The 22624-nt window shown below is 47.2% G+C and overlaps 1 protein-coding gene across 2 annotated transcripts in view; it reads left to right on the top strand.

The window, feature by feature from the left end:
- Positions 1–15816: 15816 nt before the first annotated feature.
- Positions 15817–22624, top strand: part of LOC144124944 (uncharacterized) — a 32777-nt gene continuing 25969 nt past the window's right edge. For both annotated transcript variants that reach the window (XM_077657908.1, XM_077657907.1), the window contains exons 1-3: positions 15817–16078; positions 20041–20225; positions 20870–21057. In XM_077657908.1, coding sequence (XP_077514034.1) covers positions 15892–16078; positions 20041–20225; positions 20870–21057 — 560 coding nt within the window. In that variant the 5' untranslated portion in view covers positions 15817–15891. The remainder of the gene's footprint in view (positions 16079–20040; positions 20226–20869; positions 21058–22624) is intronic.

The following is a 22624-nucleotide window of genomic DNA, read 5'->3' as shown; positions in this document are numbered from 1 at the left end:
CACGGCGCAGTGCACAATTTTTATTGTCTTCTTTGACATCTAGTTTTGTAGTGCATACAACCTTGAAGGCATTGGTATCCCTAGTACCTCGGTGAGTTGTCCCACGCAGTTTCTGTTCCCGAATCCTGTGTAGCATTTTATGCGGTGTATCAATTACAGCTGGTTATGCATGCACCAAATCAAGAGACAAATTCAGTACTACTTGAACACATTTGTGCACTGGCAGTCAAGTTTATGAAACACAGTAATTGGCAAAAAATTTTGGCTTCATCGTTATCTTTGCACAGAGGCTGGAAAAAAGACTTGTGCAGCCTTAATTCTGCAGGTTTGCAAATTGCAGTGAATCATTCAATCTTGAGCAATGCTAAGGAATTGTATTTTTTGCCAAAATTTCATTCTATAAACTTTTGGTGGTGAGTGTACTTGTACATCTTCTCTCTTTTTCCTCTCTGCCTCGGTCGGCAGTGTTATTAAAAATAAATTGCCTGAGAAAATATCCCAGTAAACATCGCGACCGGTAGCTTATGTCTTCGTGCTACAGTTACTATTATGCAATACCGTCTGTATCAGCTTCGTCTCTCTCAATCTGCATGTTTTATGAATCTCCAGCCAAGACAATGCAATGACGTATTTTGGAGTAAGTGTCTTTGATATTAGTCCATGTAAGATTCCATGCAGTTCAATTAATTTCTGCGGTCCTGTAATTTCTAATGCAAATTTTAGCGGATATTTTATGCTGGCAGGTTGCACCTGCCTGCTTAATTCGAAGGCCTGGAATGCTATGTCAGAATGCCCGAGTTCGCCGCAAACTCTAACACCAAAGTGCACTTGGTAAAGCAGCGTTACACCGCTTATAACAGGCGTGCAAGCCCACTGATAGCAACACGATGCTTAATCTTGCTCTTCGGTGCTTCACATACCATTGTGCAGACAGCAGTGGCACTCAGACTTAATTAGTGCGTGTTATGATGGCTTCACACTGGCCAAAGTGACCTCCTGCAGTTCGCTGGTGCCTGACTACCATTTGGTAGTGTTCACTGCTCGAAACTCGCTGATACGAAATACATTGGACACTGGCCGAGCTGGCTGGATGGACCGCACGCAGTCTTCTTGTTCCTACTCTTCAGTGGACAGCTGCCATTCTGCGCATGCGCCTAAAATGTGCGTCGCACCACTAACCTCGGATATCTGACCTTGGCCTGCACTCTTTCATGCACTGAGAAGATTGTACAAAAGTATCGGCGAACGGAGTAATGTTTTGCCGTTAACCAAGTACGCCCAGAGAGATGAGCGACTGTGTTCTGGAAATGTTGAAACTGGCATGGCGGAATTTCGGGCAGCCAGTAGTGATGTGGCAACCATGACGAGTCCAAACAAGCGCCCACTGTGGAGCAGTTTACTGTCAAACGCTGACCACAGTTTTGTTGAGTGCAGTGGTAGCGACTGTGAAGTGCTGTAAGCAGTTGTACGTTATGTGCTTGCTTGTTGTTTTGTTTTCCTTTTTGTTTTGTTTGTTGTTTTATTAATTCGAATCTCTGGATAATTAAAATTTCAGCGGGGCACTTTGTTGACCTAAAGTGCTGTGAGGCGAACGCATTTAGCGCGGTGTTGCTGCTTGTGTCATTGATATGGGGTTAAGATGTTAAGTACAAACTTGTTTTTAAATGCTGTAGGCACTGCAGGACGTTTGGGAGGCATCTGTCCGATTCGACGCCTTTCCGCACACTCCAGCGTCCTAGACAAGGAGAACTGCATATGCATTGGCATGAAGTAGCGTAGTCATTAGCACGCTCGACTGCAGAACGGAAGGGTGGTGGTTCGAATCCAGTCGTGCGCAAAGATTTTTTTCTTATCGAGTTGAAGAGCGTAACGGACGGACGGACGGTATGACGTCACTTCCGTTGTCGTGACTTTCAGTTGGCGATTTAAAGGACGGGCAGGATCTCAACCGGGAGTATGAGCCGTTAAAGGCTTTCGCCTTAAAACTGTACGACTTATCCATTCATGCTCCTTTAAGCCCGGAATACATGGAGCGTTTTTGAGGCGATTTTCGCCCGACGGCGCAGATTTGACGCCCGGCGTCAAGAAAAACGCCCGCCGCCGCCGATCAGGAACGGCTAGATTTTGACGCGGCGTGCGCGCGTCAGACGCTACCGGAAGTGCCTGCCGGACTCACTTCCGTCTGTATTCGGCGGCAGCGGCCAGCCGTCTCAGCGTCCCTTGAGCACTTCGCGCGCGTTATTCACCCTCCTCCTTTCTTAATTGCCAGATGGGGTGCATCTAAAATTTCCTCTTTATTTTCTGCTTGTCTTCTATGTCCCTCATTTTCATGAGCAATAATCTTTTATTTAACAGCAGAAGACGCCGATGTGCCCCCATGCACACTGGCCTTGGTCACAAGAATAGAAGCGGCGTGTTCTCCCTCGCAGTTATCTCCCTGCTTGCCGTCCGCTCGAAGTAAATGAAAACTCTTTTCAAAACTGGTTTTCAGCAACGAGAGCCACAAGCAGTGCACAGTGTCTGCCCAATCCGCACCGCCATTTCAGTCGCACAGGGTCGCCAGACGAAACAGTTCTGGCCAACTCTCTCCGCTGAACATCCACAAAAATATCGAGACAATACTAAACATACCTGAAAATGTGTATAGACATAACTGTAGGATATTTATTGCCTAATTTAATAATTATAACACAAGCAAACAACATATAAGCATTGATCGTTCATTTAGTGGTGGCCAAAACATTTTTGCCTTGTCTGGCCACACTGCGGCGGCGTTCGCCACTTGTACGCCTCATGTAGCCTGGCCAGCGTCCCTCTGACGCGTTTTTTTTGTCTACACGCGATAATCGCAGGAGAAAAACGCCCCATGTAGCCCCCGCTTTAGAGCCTATGTAATATATAGCCTGTTAATTCGAACGGTAATGGTTTGCGCCACCGATAATTTGAACTACGCGCCTGGGTGGCCTGGGCACGCGTCCAACCAGGCAATGCCCCTGTGAGGCTGCATGATCTCTTTGGAGATGTGAAGAGGGTAAAATTGGTGTGCGAGCTGGGAGGCCGGATAAACGTGGAGACAGGGCTCTTTCCGTGTTATCGGTGGCATGGTGACGGCAGCTACGCGAGACCTCAGATTTGTACACGGCTGTTGCTTGCGTTGCTTTTTAAAGCCAATCTCGAAGGCTTCAGTAGCTTGCTGGGTTAACTTTTGTTGTTGAGCGATGGATGGTGTGACCAGCGGCGGGATGCTATGTAACCTCGATGTAGTGCAATGTCATACAGGGTGGAGACACCGCCTCCGCGACCACCATTTTGGGACAAGCGCATAAAACGCCAGGCTCTGGAATGGCGGTCGGTATTCGTGTTCAGCATGCGCTTGCGTAAGCAGGCTCAGATGTATAAAATTTTCGCACATATACTCGCAATTCTGAGCTTTTTGCTCGCAGGCATAAAGAGAAATGTACTATCGTGTACTTGCATGCATAGCTATAGCTCCTGTAGAAAATGAGCAGCTAGGTCAGCATGTACACTTAAGCCGTCTCGGATGCTAAATTCGTGATGGAACAGCGCAAAACGCCGGGACAGGAGACAAACGCTTGTCTCCTGTCCCGGTGTTTTGCGCTGTTCCATCACAAATGATTAACCAACATGCCCAAGCTGCTGTCCTGTCGGATTCTCAAAGTGGTTATTTTGAATATACAGTGACTTTCTAAATCATGATTTCCAAATCATCAGTTAAATTGTCCCAGAAAAGGGCTCTCAATAAAGTTGCGATATGCCTGGGATGTTAAAGGACGCCGCTCCATAATTATTCTCCAGCAAAATTTTTTAATGCGTTTTGTCGAAGCTGAGTTATATGCAGAAAAAATTTGAACTTCCGTGTCTTCGGGCCTTTTCCTCTCTCGCAAGCCAAAACGGCGGCGCTCCTCCGCCGGCCTCACCGACTCGGCCCAACCCCTATTTCCGCGGGTTGCGACGCGTGCGCAGTGGCCGCGGCCGTAGTGGCGCGTGACGTCTGAAAGAATTTGGCGCTGTGAACCAATGATAACCCCCGGCTGCTGACGTCAATTGCACGACCGACGTGACGACGTATGCCAGGTTTCCGCGCGAAAGCCCGACACCGCGCGTCGCCCCGAGGTGAGAAAGCGGATATTTAAAAAAAAAAGTATTGTAAATTTCCCGCTCGCTTCTGAGGTGACGTACGCGGCATGGACGCTCGGTGGCCTGCACTCTGCACAGTGCAAGCATTTCAAAGCCAAGCTCAAACACCCCTTTCTGGGGCCTTTAATACACTGTCTGAAGAGTGAAAATATCTGCCACACTCCCGCACCCTTCTCCACATTTTTTGCTAATCATGGGGGCAATGATTATGGCACGCCTGTAGGGGAAGGCAATAATTTCATGGCAACATTGACGTTCTCGTTTTATGTGATAGTAACTTGTACAAATACTGTCGCCGTGAAACGGAAACTTGAACATTGTTTCTGTGACACATTCAGCTCAAAGTGCTCAGAAGTAAAACATTACTTTCTAAAGGCTTCAACACCGATTGCACTGGAAAATATTTAGTTTCACATTGTTTTGAGTAAACATTGCTTTAAAAGAAACTCGCTGTATCAGCCATACCTCTGCGAGGAATTGTGACAGTACCATGACGGCACTGCGGGGGTTGGCACAGGCTCTATTCTGTGCTTTAACCCTCCCTCCTCTGGTCTGTACGCACAATGCAGATACTGGTGTTGAATATGTGACTTTGCAGGCTGCAAGATTGTTACTATGCCAGAAAACTTTGCACAGAAACTACTCATCAGTAAAACGCACAAATAAAAACGTGGTTAGAAGTGGCTGTCTGGGGAATGCAGGTCCCTCATATTACCACTATTTTCATGTGCATGTTGGTATTGTCTCCTGGCTTTCCCTAAAGCCCGTGGAAAAGGCTGTCAGAAAGCTGGGTGAGGAGCACGCGCTGGCTGAAAGCCCGTCTCGCATCAAGGAGCTCAAGGCAAAGGTTCCAACACTCGAGAGGGGCTTCGAGCTGAGGATCATTGAACTCAAGAATGAACACCAGGAGGGGATTTGGCGTGCAGTACTTTGTTATATAGCTAGGATAATTCTTACCTGCAAAGCTGCCTATTTCAGCTGCATGTTACGGATTTGCTCCGTAACTAGTAAAAAAAGTAGTAACTAGAAAAAAGGCGTTGTGTCAGATAAATATGCCATTGCTCGAGAGCACTACAAGCAAGAGTGCCATGGACATTTCGCATGCGAATGAGTTGTGGCTAACTTGGTACTTTGTCAATGGGCACAAAGATGACTGCGATTAAATATGCTTTTGACGTACTGCTAATGCCATTAAATGTGCCCGTCGGTGCCCCCGCGCCAAGGACACCATTATTGAAGACTCTTGTGTGGTGTGGGTGCTACTCGAAAGTGTAATATGCACAAGCAGACTTCACGAATTGTGAATTTGGTCCATCGAGTAATTATATTCTGCAAAAGCAGGTTACACCAGCAGCACTATTGCATTGTGCTGTATACCACCGATGTTGCTTCGTCAACATTTGCCAGAGGGAAAAGCTATTCTTGATTCTTATCTAGCGTCATGCCTAGAATTAGAAGTTTCTTCTTTTCTTTCGCAGGGTAATTTGCATTGTGATGTCTACATTTACTATAACAGTGCCCCACATTGCACACACACACAAAAAAAAACCTGTTCTAATACATTCTGCGTATGTGCGCTGCAGGAGCTGTCCTTGTTCAAGCACTCGGCCAACTCAACGCCTGAGTCTCACCGAGACATTTGTGCCTCACTGGTAGAGGGGCTGGAGAGCCAGGTATTTTTCTTTTCTTGCCAGTCACTTGTACCCGCCGCTGTGGCTCAGTGGTTAAAGCGCTCGTCTACTGAGCCGAAGTATACTCGGCTTCGAAACGCGACTGCGGTGTCTCAGTGGTTAGGGCGCTCGTCTACTGATCCGGAGTTCCCGGGTTCGAACACGACCGCGGCGGCTGCATTTTTATGGAGGCAAAACGCTAAGGCGCCCGTGTGCTGTGCGATGTCAGTGCACGTTAAAGATCCCCAGGTGGCCGAAATTATTCCGGAGCCCTCCACTACGGCACCTCTTTCTTCCTTTCTTCTTTCGCTCCCTCCTTTACCTCTTCTCTTACGGCTCGGTTCAGGTGTCCAACGAGATATGAGACAGATACTGCGCCATTTACTTTCCCCAAAAACCAATTATTAATTATTAACGCGACCGCGGCGGCCGCATTTCGATGGAGGCGAAACGCAAAAAGGCGCCCGTGCGCTGGACGATGTCAGCGCACGTTAAAGATCAACAGGTGGTCAAAATTATACCGGAGACCTCCACTACGGCACCTCTTTCTTCCTTTCTTCTTTAACTCCCTTCTTTATACCTTCCTTACGGCGCGGTTCGGGTGTTCATCGAAATAAGTGAGACAGTTACTGCGCCGTTTCCTCAAAACAAATTATAAATTTTTTTCGCTCACTTGCCGTGCCAAAAAAAATAAAGCCCGCAGCGTTTTTCATTTTAGTGCGATAGCACTACTAGGCACACTTTCTGATTCCGGGCATACGTACGTATGTCCCTGAAGCCTGCTTTGTGGCAGGCGGTCCACCTACGCACCGGGTTGTGGGCATTTTGCCAGGTGTGCACAACTGGCAGGCCTGGTTGAAGGGTACACCAGGGTGAAGACCTTCATGGGGAAGGCCTTTAGGTCAAACGCCTTACTGTAAAGATCTTAAGGGTGAAGGCCTTCATGGTAAATGCTTTCGTGGTAAAGGCCTTTAGGTCAAATGCATTTAGCATGTAAGGACCTTGCGTGCCCATCATAACTAGTGCTACTGCATGATACTCCGCGCTTAGCCATGCTTTATTCAACCGTCTGCTATCTTTTCTTATCTGCACACAAGGCCTCAACCAAGACTAATTTGTGTGCATTTTATTTTTCTCCTACGTGCAACTTCTATAGGGTCAGGAGATATCCAAGCTCCAGAACGTCCACGATGAGCCCAAGAAGAAGATTGAGGAAGGGGAGACTGTGCAGTAAGCTTGTCTTCTCAGCTGACTTTGTGAAGGCCGAAGTGGTGTGGCAATGAAATGCCGACCTTAGCACTCACCAGTGTGAAAAAAGCCAGCCAGCGGTCTTATCACCCTGTCATTTCTTTAACATTCGGGAAATACACATCATCTTCATTACACTTTCTTTGCTAACGGATCTTGTTTCTTAGACAGCTCTGCGATACTGTAGGGATTAGTAGCATGCCCATAGCGCCATTGGGAGAACAAGGAGTTGCAGCCCTTTTAACAGTGGAAACTTGTTATTTCCAGCTTGCTAAATTCGAACTTCTACTTTAATTATACCTCTGTCACACGGGCAGTTTCGATCCTCATTGAGTCAATGCTCATCGAATTCAATGCAGATCAGAGGTTGTCACATGGCCACTTTCAAGCGCTGTCGAGTCGGTTCCTGCTTGGCCCGATCATGATTCCCCAAGTGCTCTTGAGGTTTCAAGCATAGTCGAAAGTGGGCATTGACATTCTCGCCCGCAATGGTCTAGTAAAACAAGAGAAAGTTAATAAAGTAAAAGCACGAACATTAACGTATAAATTGGTTAAAACTCATGATCGACCATTTTTAGGACACGATTCCTGCTACACAGAAAGGGCATTGTTGGGCTTTTTGTTGATCTGTGAAGATGCAGCGCATCACAGCAGTGAACGAGAACTGAGACGAGTTGACACACAAGCGCTGACTTCCAGCTGAACAATAGGAAAGTCGCGCTATATCAGTAAACTTCGTCCTGTGTTCTTTCTTTCGACTACTGATCCGGAGTTCCTGGGTTCGAACCCGACCGTGGCGGCTGCGTTTTTATGGAGGAAAAACGCTCAGGCGCCCGTGTGCTGTGCGATGTCAGTGCACGTTAAAGAAACCCAGTTGGTCGAAATTATTCCGGAGCCCTCCACTACGGCACCTCTTCTTCCTTTCTTCTTTCACACCCTCCTTTATCCCTTCCCTTACGGCGTGGTTCAGGTGTCCAACGATATATGAGACAGATACTGCGCCATTTCCTTTCCCCCAAAACCAATCATTATTATTATTATTATTATTATTATTATTATTATTATTATTATTAATATTATTATTATTATTATTAATATTATTATTATTATTATTATTATTATTATTATTATTATTATTATTATTATTATTATTATTATTATTATTATTATTATTATTATTATTATTATTATTATTATTATTATTATTCTTTCTTTCGTCCTCGTTTTGCACTGCTATCCTCAAGACCCTATATATACTCACTGCACTTGCAAGGCTGTGCTTGCACTGTGACATCACGAGGTGGAGGCGGGGGCATACACCAGAAAATAAAAAAATGGCCGAACGAGTAAACAGCACCAGCCCATCCGTAACGGCTACTGCGCTTACCTCTCGCCTTGGTAAAGCGATGCCGTATTCCCGTTTTCCGAATGCCTGATGAGTCTTTTTATAATTATAATTGTTTTTTTTGGGGGGGGGGGGGAGGAAAAGGCACAGTATCTGTCTCATATATCGTTGGACACCTGAACCGCGCCGTAAGGGAAGGGATAAAGGAGGGAGTGAAAGAAGAAAGAAGAAAGAGGTGCCGTAGTGGAGGGCTCCGGAATAATTTCGACCACCTGGGGATCTTTAACGTGCACTGACATCGCTCAGCACACGGGCGCCTTAGCGTTTTTCCTCCATAAAAACGCTAAGGCGCCAGTCTTTTTTGCAGATGGTATTTTCCGGATGAAAATATACATATTTAAACCTGCATCGATACCAATACAGTTCTAACGACAGTTCCTCACGTGTTGAAGTTGGCGCTAACCCCGCCTCGCATTTCGTTTTTCTTGCCACTGAGGCCTCGTTGCTCCTGAATTTTCATGTCAGCGCTTTTAACAAATGAGAGCATGTGCATTATAAAGAGCGAACGCCACGTTCGCTAGGGCATGCAGGTGGCCTGCCAGCCGGACTGCTCTTGAGCCGCACTGAACCACGGCGCCCGGCGATACCTCTACGAACGACATTGTTGCTTTCTGTGCCCTCCCCTTCTCCACCACCACCGCCGAGAAACCGGCGGCAACGGCTGGAGTCGCGATGCCAGCATGCTGCTGTGTGCCTGTCTGCAGCCAGGGAGGTGTGAGACGCGCACCGAAACGAGGCATCGCCGGCACACGGACAACGTGAAATGACAGCATGTTTCTTACTAATAAAGAGACTGGCCTAAGCCCAGCTGAGTTGTTTCCGACGGAAAGGCACAGTGTTGTTTCACTGCGTCGAATAGCAGCCAGCTTTGTGAAGAGCGCGCGAGAGGCCGCTCGTTTCTCATTCGCGCCCGTAATCTCGGTCGCTTTCAATAACACAAAAGGTATACATGTGTTATTCTAAAGCATCGCCAAGCTGCGTCGTCAGCGATCGTGTCGCCTTTCTTGTGTTTGATACTAGCACAAATATATTCGGGGCCATCTTAGGGACACTCGTGTTCATTTGTTTCCGATGGCGGCGACTATTCCGGCGCGGCTAAAAATCAAAGCAATGAACACGGTCGACGGGTCCCCAGCCACACGAACAGCCTAACCGTGGTTACCGAACTTGACTAATAATAATAATTGGTTTTGGGGGGAAAGGAAATGGCGCAGTATCTGTCTCATATATCGTTGGACACCTGAACCGCGCCCTAAGGGAAGGGTAAAGGAGGGAGTGAAAGAAGAAAGGAAGAGAGAGGTGCCGTAGTGGAGGGCTCCGGAATAATCTCGACCACCTGGGGATCTTTAACGTGCACTGACATCGCACAGCACACGGGCGCCTCAGCGTTTTTCCTCCATAAATACGCAGCCGCCGCGGTCGGGTTCGAACCCGGGAACTCCGGATCAGTAGTCGAGCGCCCTAACCACTGAGCCACCGCGGCGGGGCAACTTGACTGCAGTTATCACGATTCACCGTTATCACACATCTCGGAGCCACCGTACCCGGTTACGGCAACCAACGGCCCTTTGGATGCAACAAATGAAGTGCCGTCCGACGATGCCTTCCAGTGGCAGCGCTATACTTCCACCACCGTAAACCGCCGCGCTAAGCCAACACCTTATCTACGGCGGATCCCTGGCGCGCGACAGGAGAGCGCGCTAAAATTTGCTGTTCCAGTGAATATTAAGCCTTGGGATAAAACAATGTCAAATATAAATCCTTCTTGTAGATCGACGACCCATATATACTGATCGAGTTGCTGGTAGCAGTGATAGCGGCGATACAAGCAAGTTTCTCTACACAGCCGCATAGCAGCTGCTGCCAATGGTGTGGTGGGGCTGACATGGTCGGCTTGTACGGTAGCTACGTTTCCAATCAGGCATCGCTAAAATCGATCATATCTCTCTTTTAATAAGATACAATGGGGTTATCATAGAGGCAGTGCCGTGAGTAGATCTCTTTCGTGGCAATAGCGCAAACAGGACAAGGGACCAAGACGAGTATAGACACACACAGCGCTGTGCCATAGCGTGCCATGTGCCATGGACCATGTACCATAGCGCCGGCCAATTCCGAAGCGTCGTCCACTGCAGCTTCGATTGGAATGGCGCACTGAGAGCGCCGTTGTGCACCGGTGCACCGGCACCGTTGCAGTAGCCTCGCGATGTCCGGTGTTGCGAGCGTTGCAAACTTGTCGCTTACTTTCGTGATGCGGCAGGTACCGGACCTTTTTCGACGTTACGGCGCTAGAATATTTCGCAGCTTGAGCAGATGGTGCTAGTCAGCGAAGCTAAATGAGGTACTTTCTGGCACTTGATCTGAACTCAATAAAGTTTTTCTATGCTATGCTAAGGTGGGTACGCTGCGGAGAAAGGCGAGGTGCGGGGATGGGCAAAGTCGCATGTAAACAATATTTTCTGCGCTCAATTTCCATTTTGGATTGCAAAACAGATACTTCGCCAGAAAAGGCAAAATGCAGATGATCCGTGCTAGGTGGATATCATCAGTCCACGGCTGACAGCGACCTGAGTAGCCCATTCAATGGCCCGGGTTTGAACGCCCAGGTCTGAGCTGACCAACACGGCCTACCACTGCTGGAGAGTAGGAACTTGTATATTAGAGATTCCGGTGAAAGCTCCTCTTTACAGTTACACAACATGTGATGGTAAGTGGCTATTTCGCCATTTAGAGGACATTCTGGGTCGTATAATCACCGGGGTAGAATTTCGATACTAAGTAAGGAGTCATTAAGGATCTAGTCTGGGGTCCCCTCCAGGTTGTCTCCTGCTCCTTACCTAAGGTTTTGCCTGAAGGAGGGAATATTCTCCTTTCTAGTTTAAAATGATTAGTAATGTCGTGATATGATGCTATACGCCGTTATTCGAGAAACTCTCAGTACCTATCGCGTCCCCTGCTCGGCTGACGAATACTCGAGCTTTGATGTGTGCCTCTTCGTTACCAGGGTTCCCCGAGTGAGCAGGAACCCAAATCAACTCAATAGGTTTAAACGTTTCGTTTGACACAATATGTCGATTGCTGCCTGATAAATTCTGCCGCTCGCATAATTGCGTATAGCGAGTTTAGGGTCGCTGAGTATAGTATCAGCGTTGGTTTTAATGATGGCAAGGGCGATAGCCGCCCCTTTTGCCTTTTATGAGGATCTCGTTTTAGTAGTTCCGGCAACTATCAATCTGCCTTGCGTGTCCACCGCCGCTAATGCGAACGCCTGTTTCTGTGGCTATTCTACGGCATCTACACAAACCGGTTGTTCATGTTGGCTGTACATTCTGCGTAGAGTTTTTCCCCTAGCTTTCCTTCTCCCCTCGTCGTGAGCAGGATGTGTATTCTTAGATAGTGGCGTGACTACTATTGCCTGAGCGATGCGTTTAGGTATTTGTGTCTTGGCATCTAGTGGTGGCAGCTCGATGCCTAGTCCTAGGCGATCAAGCATGGCCCTTCCTGCTTTGGTGCGGGAAAGCCGGCCTCGTTGCTTTGTTAAGTGTGCTTCCTTAAGTTCGTCTAGGGTGTTGTGTACGCTTATGTCCCGGAGTATTTCGATAGAGGTACAGTTCGGTAGCCCTAATACAACCTTGTATGCGTGTCTAAATATAGCCTCTACTTTGGCTTTCTCAGTGCTCTGTAATTTTAAGTATGGGAGTGCGTAGACAAGCCTGCTTAGTGCAAATGCTTGTACTATTCTGCAGAGTTCTTTCTCCTTCACTCCTAATCTTGGCAGTTCGTCTGATTAGTCTTATTGTCGTGCTGGTCGTTGTCTTGACTTCCTAATGTCTCCTTGTTCTTCCTGTTTGACTGAAGTAAGGGTCCCATGATTCTTATAGATTCAACTTCCTTTACAGGGAGCCCGTCCACCCAGATGTTAAGTGGAGACGGAGGTTTATCATTTTTGGTTCGACAGCCTCTTGGTGTGTCTCTGATTACGAATAATTCGGACGTGGAAGGCGTGCAGGTCAGCCCTGCTTTACCCGCCAGGTCTCCTACTGCTTCTACAACTTGTTGCAAGATATACTCTATCTGACCATCGCTCCCAGTTGTGGTCCATAAAGTGGTACCATCTTCGTAGAATGTGTGTTGCAGCCCCGGGAGGGCTGCTAATTTAGGAGGAATTTTGATTAGTGAGAGGTTAAAAAGGAAAGGTGACTGGACTGAACCTTGAGGCGTTCCTTTACCTCCTAGTGATATAGGATGTGATTTGATCTCTGCCGCTGCTAGCTCTGCTGTTCTGTTACTCAAAAACGACTTTATGTGATTGATAGTTCTTTCTTCTGGGTTAATATCATCGTGCGTGACGCTGTCGAAAGCCTTGTTTAAATCCGAGCCTAATATGGCTTTGTTCCTCTGCGACGTTCTGGGTCTATTATATGTCTGCCTTGAGCAGCAGCATAACATCTTCGTTGGAATGATTAGCCCTGAAGCCTAGCATGTAGTTTGGAAGTAAATTATTGTACTCGGCGTATTCTTGTAGGCGGTTGAGAACTACATGCTCCATTAATTTTCCTAAACAGGATGTCAAAGAAATTTGGCGTAGATTCTCTATGCACAACTTCTTGCCTGACTTTGGAATGAATGTAATCTTTGCATGTCTTCATTCTTGTGGCTTGTTTTCTTCTTTCAGGTACTTGTTCATGATATCAGTGAGAGTTCTCACTGATTCCGCGTCCAAGTTTCTGAGAGCTTTGTTAGTAACACCGTCGGGCCCGGCTGCGGACGTGGTGCGTAGTTGGCCCGTGGCAAACTACACCTCCGCCTCCATGATTTCGGCGTCTAATCGCTCGTTTGGTGTCCCTTGATAGTCTGGCAGCGGCCCTTCTGGGCTTGCGTTTAAGTATCGATCTAGTAGTTCCGTTAAGAACTCTTCTGTGGTGCCTTGATACTGATGCACTAATTTCATCAGGTGACTCCGTTGAGTTGATTTTGTTTACGTAGTCGAGACAGGACTTTCAAACCAACCACCCTACCGCTTTCTCCCTCTTGCGTTTCTCCGCAGAGAAACGTTTTCCTGGCGGCAATAAAAGTTTTTCAATCAATCAATCAATCAATCAGCGGTAGAAATGTAGAGCGCTTGTTCGTTCGATGGGCGCGAGGTGGCGCTACCGGTACTATTGCTGCCAAATTTTGCTGTTGTGATTCGCCGCCACAGGAGACGATAAAGATTTTCGATTAATCATGACCGAATCAGGCAAGTAACCACCCAAACGCAGTTCAAAACAAAACTGACCGAAAAATGTCACCTCTGTGGGAAATTTGAGCCCGAACATGCGAGCGGATACGCCAACGGATTTTTTTCCCGATTTCCTCTGAGCGACGCAATAGTCCCTACCGGGTGTTTCATATTTATCTGTCGGGGTTGTAAAAAATTCTCCTCGGAAATTACTGGCTCTTTGGGCTCAACCATTACGACAAAGTAGGTTATGATTGTCGGCGTTTTTTTTTTTTTGATAAATAATTCAACATCGGAACTTGACTGGGTTACCCAGAATCAGCGAAAAACTGAAGTCGTGATTCTCGTCTTTACGTGCTTTTTCCACCATGCACCTAAACCAACTCGCCCACCTTTCTGCTCTAACGCAGCCGTCTGCGCGCAGAATTTCTGTCGAAGCTGCGCCATCTGGCGAACTGCGAGGCAACCAATGTCCCTGCTCGGAGCTGGGGAAGCTGGGGCATAGAGTTTCCTACTATTAACTAGAGGAAAAGCTGGCGCCCCGCCTATGGGAGTTTGCATGGAGCTTCCTCGAGACCACCTGTACCACCATGGGCGCTCTAAGCATCGTGGGGCGGAAAGCTATCGACTGCAGAACCACAACTTTTGGCCAAAAAATAATGAAAAACAAACGTTGTTCGATAATCAAGAATGTCCTGTCATTCAATATCCTGTCTATAAATTGCAACAAACGAGCAGAACAGCATGTAAATGCAAGTTTGCTGAAAAAAAAAACGATGGCTTGCTCTGCTATTGGCCAAGCATTGCAGACCACAAAAGCCAATATTTCGTACTTAACAGGCACATTTTTAAAAAGAAATATGTTTTTGGAAAAAATGTTGTCGTCTCAACTTTTTAAAAGGTTTTCCCAAAACATTTCGAAAAACAAAAACATTTTATTGGAGTCGTGTGTTGTTGCATTTCGCTACTATAGTTTTGCAAACTACTGTTACGCCGAAGTCGTCTGCGCGCGCAGCGCACCGTGGATGCGGAATGGGACATCTCAGCTACATCACTCTGTGTTCCTGAAGAAACCTACTGTCCCGCACCAAGTAGCTCATCGCCCCAAGATGCTTTGCGCGCCCATGGAGGTTCAGATGCAGCGCCGCCAGCTTTCCCTCTAGTTAATAAGAAACCCTATGAGCTGGGGTAGGTCGCAGTACCCCAGGTGGCAGAGCCTGTCAAATCTGCCGTCAAGTAAAAAAAAAAAACGCAGACTATCTGCTCCCTTGTGGCCGGTGGTTGAGTCCAAATACGCTAGTAGTTTGCGTAGGATAATTTTTTTTTTACAACCCGGACAGATAAATGCGGAACATGCGGTACATGAGGCCATGCACAGCCGGACTGAAGTCGACCGCGCTCGGAAGTTAATCCGTTCCATGAGACCTCTCGGAGGCTGATTACGCGGTCTTTGCATAAAGAGCAAGGGGTGAGACATCACGGTTCGGCAATTGCTACTCATGGCCGGACTAGCGCGGACTGGGAGCGAGCGTCTCTGTCTGTCTGTCGAGCGCGCGCTTTCCTTTTGTATGAAAGGCGGACGGCAAATGTATATTCTAGTACACTGAAGCAGTGGTGGGCAGTAGCGACCCCATCGAGGCGCGGCGGGAGGCGGAACCAGACCCCATTCTGGAACATTGCGTCAAGTTCCTCCATGGAGCCGCCAACATTGCAAAGGTGGCTGAAAGGCCTGCTTGTGCCACCTACGGTATGCATAGAGTTGATATACTGACGGGATGCCGCCGATCCTTCTCACGACCGTGCCCTTCTAGGACTAGTTCGTGGCGCCGCCGCAGCATAACGTCATTTTGTGAGCAAACGTCCAGTTGAACGTCCGCAAAGCAACTAATAGGAGTGAGTGCAACATTCTTTGTATTTACTGGCTAGTTTTTTACTATTAGGTAGTTATTGTCTTTTCTCATAACACACATGCACATTTCTTCAAAACAGTTACATGCAGCGGCGCATACTACCTACCTACTTCTTTCAAAGAATGCTGCGCAGTGCCCGCATAATTACTCTATACCCACAGTGCCACCAGCGCCACTAACGGTCAACGGTGGCTCTACAGGGGAGCCGATTTCAAATTGTCGCGTGTTGTACGCGCTGTCGCTGAGGCGTCTTTTGCAACGTTTAGCGGTCGTTGCGCCATGAGCTCCATGCCATGCACGCTGTCGGGAGCATCCTGCGAGCTGCGCAACGAATGTTTTTATCGTGACCGGAGACTGATGCGTGCTGAAGCCGGCCGCCGCAACAAACGGTTGACGGTGTTCAGTGCACGGAGACACATTAACACCACCGGCAATCAAGCCGCTGAAGAGAGCAGCGACGACGATGGTATGTTAGACATTCTTCGTCGTTCTGTGCTGTTTAGCGTTAATTTGGTTCTTTGAAAGCTCACGTCTTAGCAGCTGTGCGGCAACCCACACTAGATAGGATGAAGGAGGAGCGTGGATCCGCAAGTAGGTTCACCCTGATAAGAAAGGATGTAGCGCGAACAAAACTCAAGCATGTACTTACCTTTGTTTTGTTGTTTGTTAGCGCTGCATCCCTTCCTAGTAGTGCCTCGATACACATGCGGAGTTAGGCGCACGTGCATCGAGGCATCCTAATTAGGGTGGCTACCTGAATCATACCCTAACTCACGAACCAATTTTTGCGTGCGGGTGCCATTTTTTCCGATTTCATCGAAGGAAGCATGGGGCGTGTGTACTGTAAAACGCAAACTACGCCGTTGTTTTGGTTGAAGCTGTATTCGGTATTACTTCAGACCTCAGACCCATGCTCGATTTGTGCAAGGACACGTTGCCTCTCCTCCGACACTGGTTTTACTATATTTCGACCTTTCTTCTTAAATGTTCGAGCGCAAATTTCCTCGCTTGCTTTGCCGCAGTTCGCTTTGTTTAGTTTCATATCTTATATACTTGCTCCCTCTGCTTTGTTTTAGATGCGGGCTTTGTTCGTGAACTTTGTGAAAGACTGCACAGCACACCTGCATGCTTTTCAAGTTTCATCATCTGCCTGACTATGCCCACTGCAGGGCAAATGCCTATCCCATATCTTTCCAATTAACCCTGTCCTGTGCCAGCCGCAAACTTCCTAATCTTGTTCACCCACCTAATTTTCTTGTGCCCTCTGCTACGCTTGCCTTGTCTTGAAATCATCAGTTACCTTCTTAAGGACCTTCCGTTATCTTGCCTTCGCATTATATGCCCCGCCCAAGCCCATTTCTTCTTCTTGATTACGACTAAGATGTTATTAATCCACGTTTGTTCTCTGACCCACTTAGCTCTCTTCCTGTCTCTTAACGTTACAACTATCGTTTTCTTCCCTCCCGTGACGGGTGCATTTTGATGGAGGCAAACTGCTAGAGGCCTGTGTACTGTGTCATTTGCATGTTAAAGAACCCCAGGTGGTCGAAATTTCCGGAGCCCTTCACTACGGCATCCCTCGTAGCCTGAGTTCCTTTGGGACGTTAAACCCCATAAACCTTCTTCTTTTCCATGCCTCGCTGCGTAGTGGTTAACTTGAGTTGAACCCTTTCGTTAGCCTCCACGTTTCTGCCAGATAGGTGTGTACCGGTAAGGTACAGCTGTTATATACATTTCCCTTGAAGGATATTGGTTAACTGCCAATAGGTAATCTTTCTCTAGAAAGATAATCTGTCATCACTCAATGGCCACCGCTAGCAACCGTTGAGCCCTGGCGGTGTCAAAATCGCACATGTCAAGACATGTTGCAGCGCAGCCCCTTATGCATTCAATAACATTTACCACGCGAATAGGCGTTTCACAAAATATTAAAAAATCTGAGCAGAAAAGCAGGAGCGGTTAGTGAGATCAAAATCTCCAAATTTGCTAAATATTGGCTTCTTCACCCCATGTCTACCATTCTGCTGCTTCTTCTTCTTCAGTGTTCAATGGGAATGCGTGAACAGCGATGACGATAGCAACAGCGATTCCAGTGGAACTATCCCATTAAAAATTAATAGTATTTTTGTGTGTTCCTGAGGCACAAGAGGAATATTTGTGTTTCGTGTCAATTGACACCACCAGGGCTGAAAGGGTTCAGTACTCATGAATAATAAAATGTTACTTAGCGTGAATGCATGAAGTACAAACGACATGCATGAAGTGCACGTGCAGCACTGACATCTGCTGGTTGATTCCCAGTGTTCACATTGTTGTGGATTGTACAAACTGCTGGTAGAAATTGCAGAATGTTTTTGATTTTGTGGTAAGACTGCTTTTGCAGCGCAATATGCTGTCCAACACTGCTGAAAAAATTAATGCCTGTGCGGAGATGGGAACCAGAAGGCTGCTGATGATGGTGTTTTGAGGTGTCTAATAAAGTGTGCACTCAAGCAGGTCTTCAGATTTGCAAACATTTTTTTTCAACCTGCTTAAGTCACTAATCTTCAAGTGTAGTGTCAAGTGGCATCTTGTGTCGTGCATCGGTAATGCTAATGCCTAGGTGGCTTCTGGTTTCGAGTTACTTTATCAGTGAGTAAGTGTTTAGCATTCTTATTCTTTCAATCACATCTGACCATTTGTTTTGTGCTTCATTCACTGCCAGAAACCCTTCCAGCAACATCAAATGCAATGACGTACCCTGCCTCTCTTGCATGCATCCCTACATGAAACTACGCATTGCATGCCACCACATATGCCCATCACTAGAAACAATGCCTCTGGCAGCAAACAACGCGTGCAGGAAGTGTTGCTCAGCTGGCATGAAAATAATTGGCAAACATACAAGCACTAGCTTGTTGATAAGCTATGATAAGTTAAGGAACCAATAGCAGGTATTGCTGACACACTGCAAAATGCGTTGCCTGAAAGTTCGGGTAGAAAAGCCTGTGCAGGTCTGTGCCTTCCCAATAATTCTTTTCACTGTCTAATGGCTGGTAAGTGACTGTCTAATGGCTGGTAAGTGAGCTGGCAAAAAGGTGCATTGTGGCATATCTTAATCCAAACCAGAAGGCACCTCATCCTTCTACTTTCCTTTTGTGTTTATGTTGGTCTGATATCCATCGTCCAAGCCTTCATGATCAGCAGGATCACTTGCTGGCTCCCATACCTCCACGTTTCACTGGCAGAATGAAATAAAGTAGATATGCTCACCCGCTCGGCCTGCAAATCTGCTCTAGATCTCCGTTCCCAAACAGAACATCTCCTCGTGTTGGGACTTAACAATACGCAAAATGAGTTGGTCAAAGCATATCTTACAGCACAGTACGAACACCTTACATACACCCCTACCCACACATGGTCATCACATTCTGTCCACTCTGCACATCATGTAGGAATCCGCTTTTACAGACAAGGCTACACTTCCCAGGCATATTCATAGCAAGCTATTCATCCCTCCGATACCTAACAACATGCATCTGACTTATTACATTGACTGGCGAGATGTGCGTGCCAAGGCTGCTCACAAAAAGTACCAGGATTGCGAACTTGCCACATACGGCGACACCGCTGAATATACTCGGCAGCCTGCCGCAGCTGTCTCCCCTACTGGCTCCCTTGCTGCATCCGCAACTACTCATACTCGCACCCCGGAAGAGGCAGAAGAATGTGTGATAGCCATGGCCATAGCATCCACATCATGTACTACTGTTCTTAATGTCTCAGCCTGCAGTACGTACCTTTGCCAAAGGCCGGGTTTCCCCCACTGCTCTTTCCATCCTTCGGACCGTCCCACTTGATAGCCACAGTTTCCATCATCTGGATCCCCGCTCACACGGCGCACGTACCGGGAAACAGGGCCATACATGGCGCTGCTCAATGTCTAGCTTACTGAGCAGGGCCGTTGGCCGACTCCCAAGCAGTTTTCCTGCAAAGGACCTCTTGGTCACATACCATGTCATCACAATGCATTACCGACTCCAATGCATTACCGACTCGAATGACTCCAATCTCAACTGGGTGATAAATCTCTTACAAAATCTGAACCGGTCCCTTGGCGACAACTTCAAACACTGTCTATCCTTATGCCGGCTCAGTATGCCGCCACGTTTCCTGATAGCTATAGCCCCGACTGCACCCTCTGCGGTCCATGTGGCCCATATCTTATGGGCTTGCCTTGCTGATCTCCCTAAACCATAGCTGCGACTCATAAATTTTGAGCAGTGGGAGGTGGCATTGCTGTTCTTGGACCTGGCTGTCCAACGCCGGGCCCTTGAGCAAGCCATCGAGGTTATCACGAAGCAATGTCTTCTGATCACCTAACATTGATCTCAATTTTCGTTTTTTTTTTTTGAGCTAATAAAGTTTTTTCTCCTCCTCTTCCTGCAGATACCCCATTCACTCGTCGCCTGAAACACTGGAAGGAGCAGAAGAAACTGCGAATGGCTGTTGCCACCAAGCAGAAGGCTCCTTTCCGGCCACCAAGTCGGGAGCCCAGCCCACTACCACCGCCATCAGACTACGCATCATTTCGCAAGCAACATACACGCTATTATGACAGCATCCGCCAGTCGGTAATGATCCTTCTAGATAGGTAATGTTGTGTAACGTTAAATTGTAACGTTAGATCATGATTCATTTTAGTTACTAATAAATAGTATTAGATAATATCAAAATGTTTTAGATAATTGCCGATATTCTAGATCCAAATAATCAAAGGCAGGTGATATGGTTCCACTTTTGTGCTTGACTGGTGCTCAAACATGTACAGGATTGTCCACACTTTTGGCGAACACGCGACATGCGCTCTTTGGTGTGTCTGTGCATCTGGCACTGCATGCTTCAAAGAAAAGTGGCGCACTCTTGGGGGACGTGGAGGTAGTACTTAGCGTTGCCTGCCACTTTGCACCAATGCGCAACCTCATAGGATGCACTGGTGTACTCCTCGGATCATGGATTTGCAGTCACATGTTCACCTGAAATGTGGATGACCCTGTGCATCAGAGCACACCATTTTGATGGTTGAGCGCTCTTTGTGTGTATTATGCTTACAGAATGTGCGGACTCCTGTCTTGCCCATGTGCAGCTGTCTGTAACTCTGAAAGAAGGCTGGGATGGTGCCTCCCATTGGAGGAGGTGTAGTATTTGCTTCCTGTCGACGCACACAAATTTTGAGTGCGTCTGACCAGAAGTGGCTGGCTTTCTGATGTGTGTGCAGTTCAGCAGTACGGTTTCTTCATCTACATCGTGTGCTGATCGGCACGCTGGTTGCAAGGCCTCCAAAGAATCGGCTCGACCTCCCTGGGATGACTCGACACAGGTGTCATTTGCACCACTTGGTTTCCAGTTTCAGTGCCAGCCACTTGCCGTGAAACGCACTGGCACAGCTGCCAGGGCAACTGGAAGGTTAGTGTTGCATGTGTTCTCCTTCACTGGTGTACGTCATTCTTGCATGTTTTGTTATGGGCAAAGCAGTTTCTGTGAACCCCTATCCAATTGTACTGGACAATTTTCATGCACATCTTCCAGCTCATTGGAATTTACTTTGCAAAGTTTTGTGCATTTAGACCCTCTCTAATGTCATGAACAATGAAAAACCATTGTAATACAAATGCATTCTGGAAAGAGGTAACAAAGCTGAAATTTATGGGAAGCACGTCACGTAAACTGAACAACTATTCAGAGCAGGCATTGGGCACTAAGAGACTGCTACATTTTTGCACTGTATAAGAGCACTTTATACTACTATGGCTTGCAGCCTTTGTGGGCCAAAACCACCTTTGTTTTTGTGTTTTTCGGCACACAGTGTACCTGTAGTGATTTTGTGCATTGATTTTTTTGTTGTATTATTTCTAATTTTAAGAGATTTAGCTCTTACTCATCACGTTTCGGGATTTTGTGGGGTCTGCTACCACCCTTGATCACAACGCCATCTGTGGCAGAAACAACTCATCACGTTTTAAAATTTCGTGAGGTCTCCTACCACCCTGAGATCAAAGCGCCATCTGTGGCTGCAACTAGAAAACAGTGCATCTCGCATTGAGACTTGTAACGCCATCTACAAAAGCATTGTAGAAACAACCACCTGCCGCGTGCCAATGATGATGTCACGGTCTAATATGGTGTATAAAGGTGGAACTGTGCGAGTATGACGTCAGGGGACGAAATGGCGGCATAGTTTTGGTTCCTCGAATCGAAGATGGTGGCCATTAAAATTGGTTGTGCACTCTCATCCCTCACCCCACCCCCACCAAAAGATATCTTAAAATGGGTAGGAAAACTGTCCCGTTACGTTACGGGACTGTTATGCATGTACACATTCGTTCCGCTATATATACTCCGACAACAACGGGCACCCATCCAGGGACAGTTGTATACCGAAATTGGTAGGCAAATAAAACCCTATGGGTTGTGGTATAGAAATAAAACCACAAATAAATAATAGGTAAACACTGTTTACATGCAACTACTAATTGAAGCGTTACCATATCGCACGGCAAGCTGAATTCTAGGCCCACCTTGACCCCCCCCTCCCAAAGGAAGCAAATTTCATTCGGGACGTATCTCGAGGGGATGCAACTCGACAAAGGGTAGACGTGCATCGTAATTTCTCTGATAGATGGCGCTAGACGGCGATCGTTCCGCTAGGTGGCGTGCGTGCACGCGTAGCCGAGCACGGTGGCAATCCACCCCGTTTCAAAAGCGCGTTCACCTTCGCTTTCTTCATCGAGTAAACCAAACAGCTAACGCTTGTTACTTCGTCTTCCAGACGGTGGCAGCCTTTTTTATACATACATTCAATGGCCGCTGATTACAGTAGTGGCTTGGGGGCTTGAGCTGCCGTCTCGCATGCAGGAGGTGTGGGGTTTGATCCTTAGTGCCGCCAGGTACGTGCTGGTGACAAAATGGGTACAAGTGTTCCCTTGGCGTGGTGCTGTGCTTATCGGAGTTGAGAAATTCTTGGGTAATGGAT

The sequence above is a fragment of the Amblyomma americanum genome, chromosome 3 (assembly GCF_052857255.1).
Source record: "Amblyomma americanum isolate KBUSLIRL-KWMA chromosome 3, ASM5285725v1, whole genome shotgun sequence".
Classification (NCBI taxonomy): Eukaryota; Metazoa; Arthropoda; class Arachnida; order Ixodida; family Ixodidae; genus Amblyomma; species Amblyomma americanum.
Note: the sequence above shows the minus strand (reverse complement) of the source record. Positions and strands in the feature narration are given on the sequence as shown.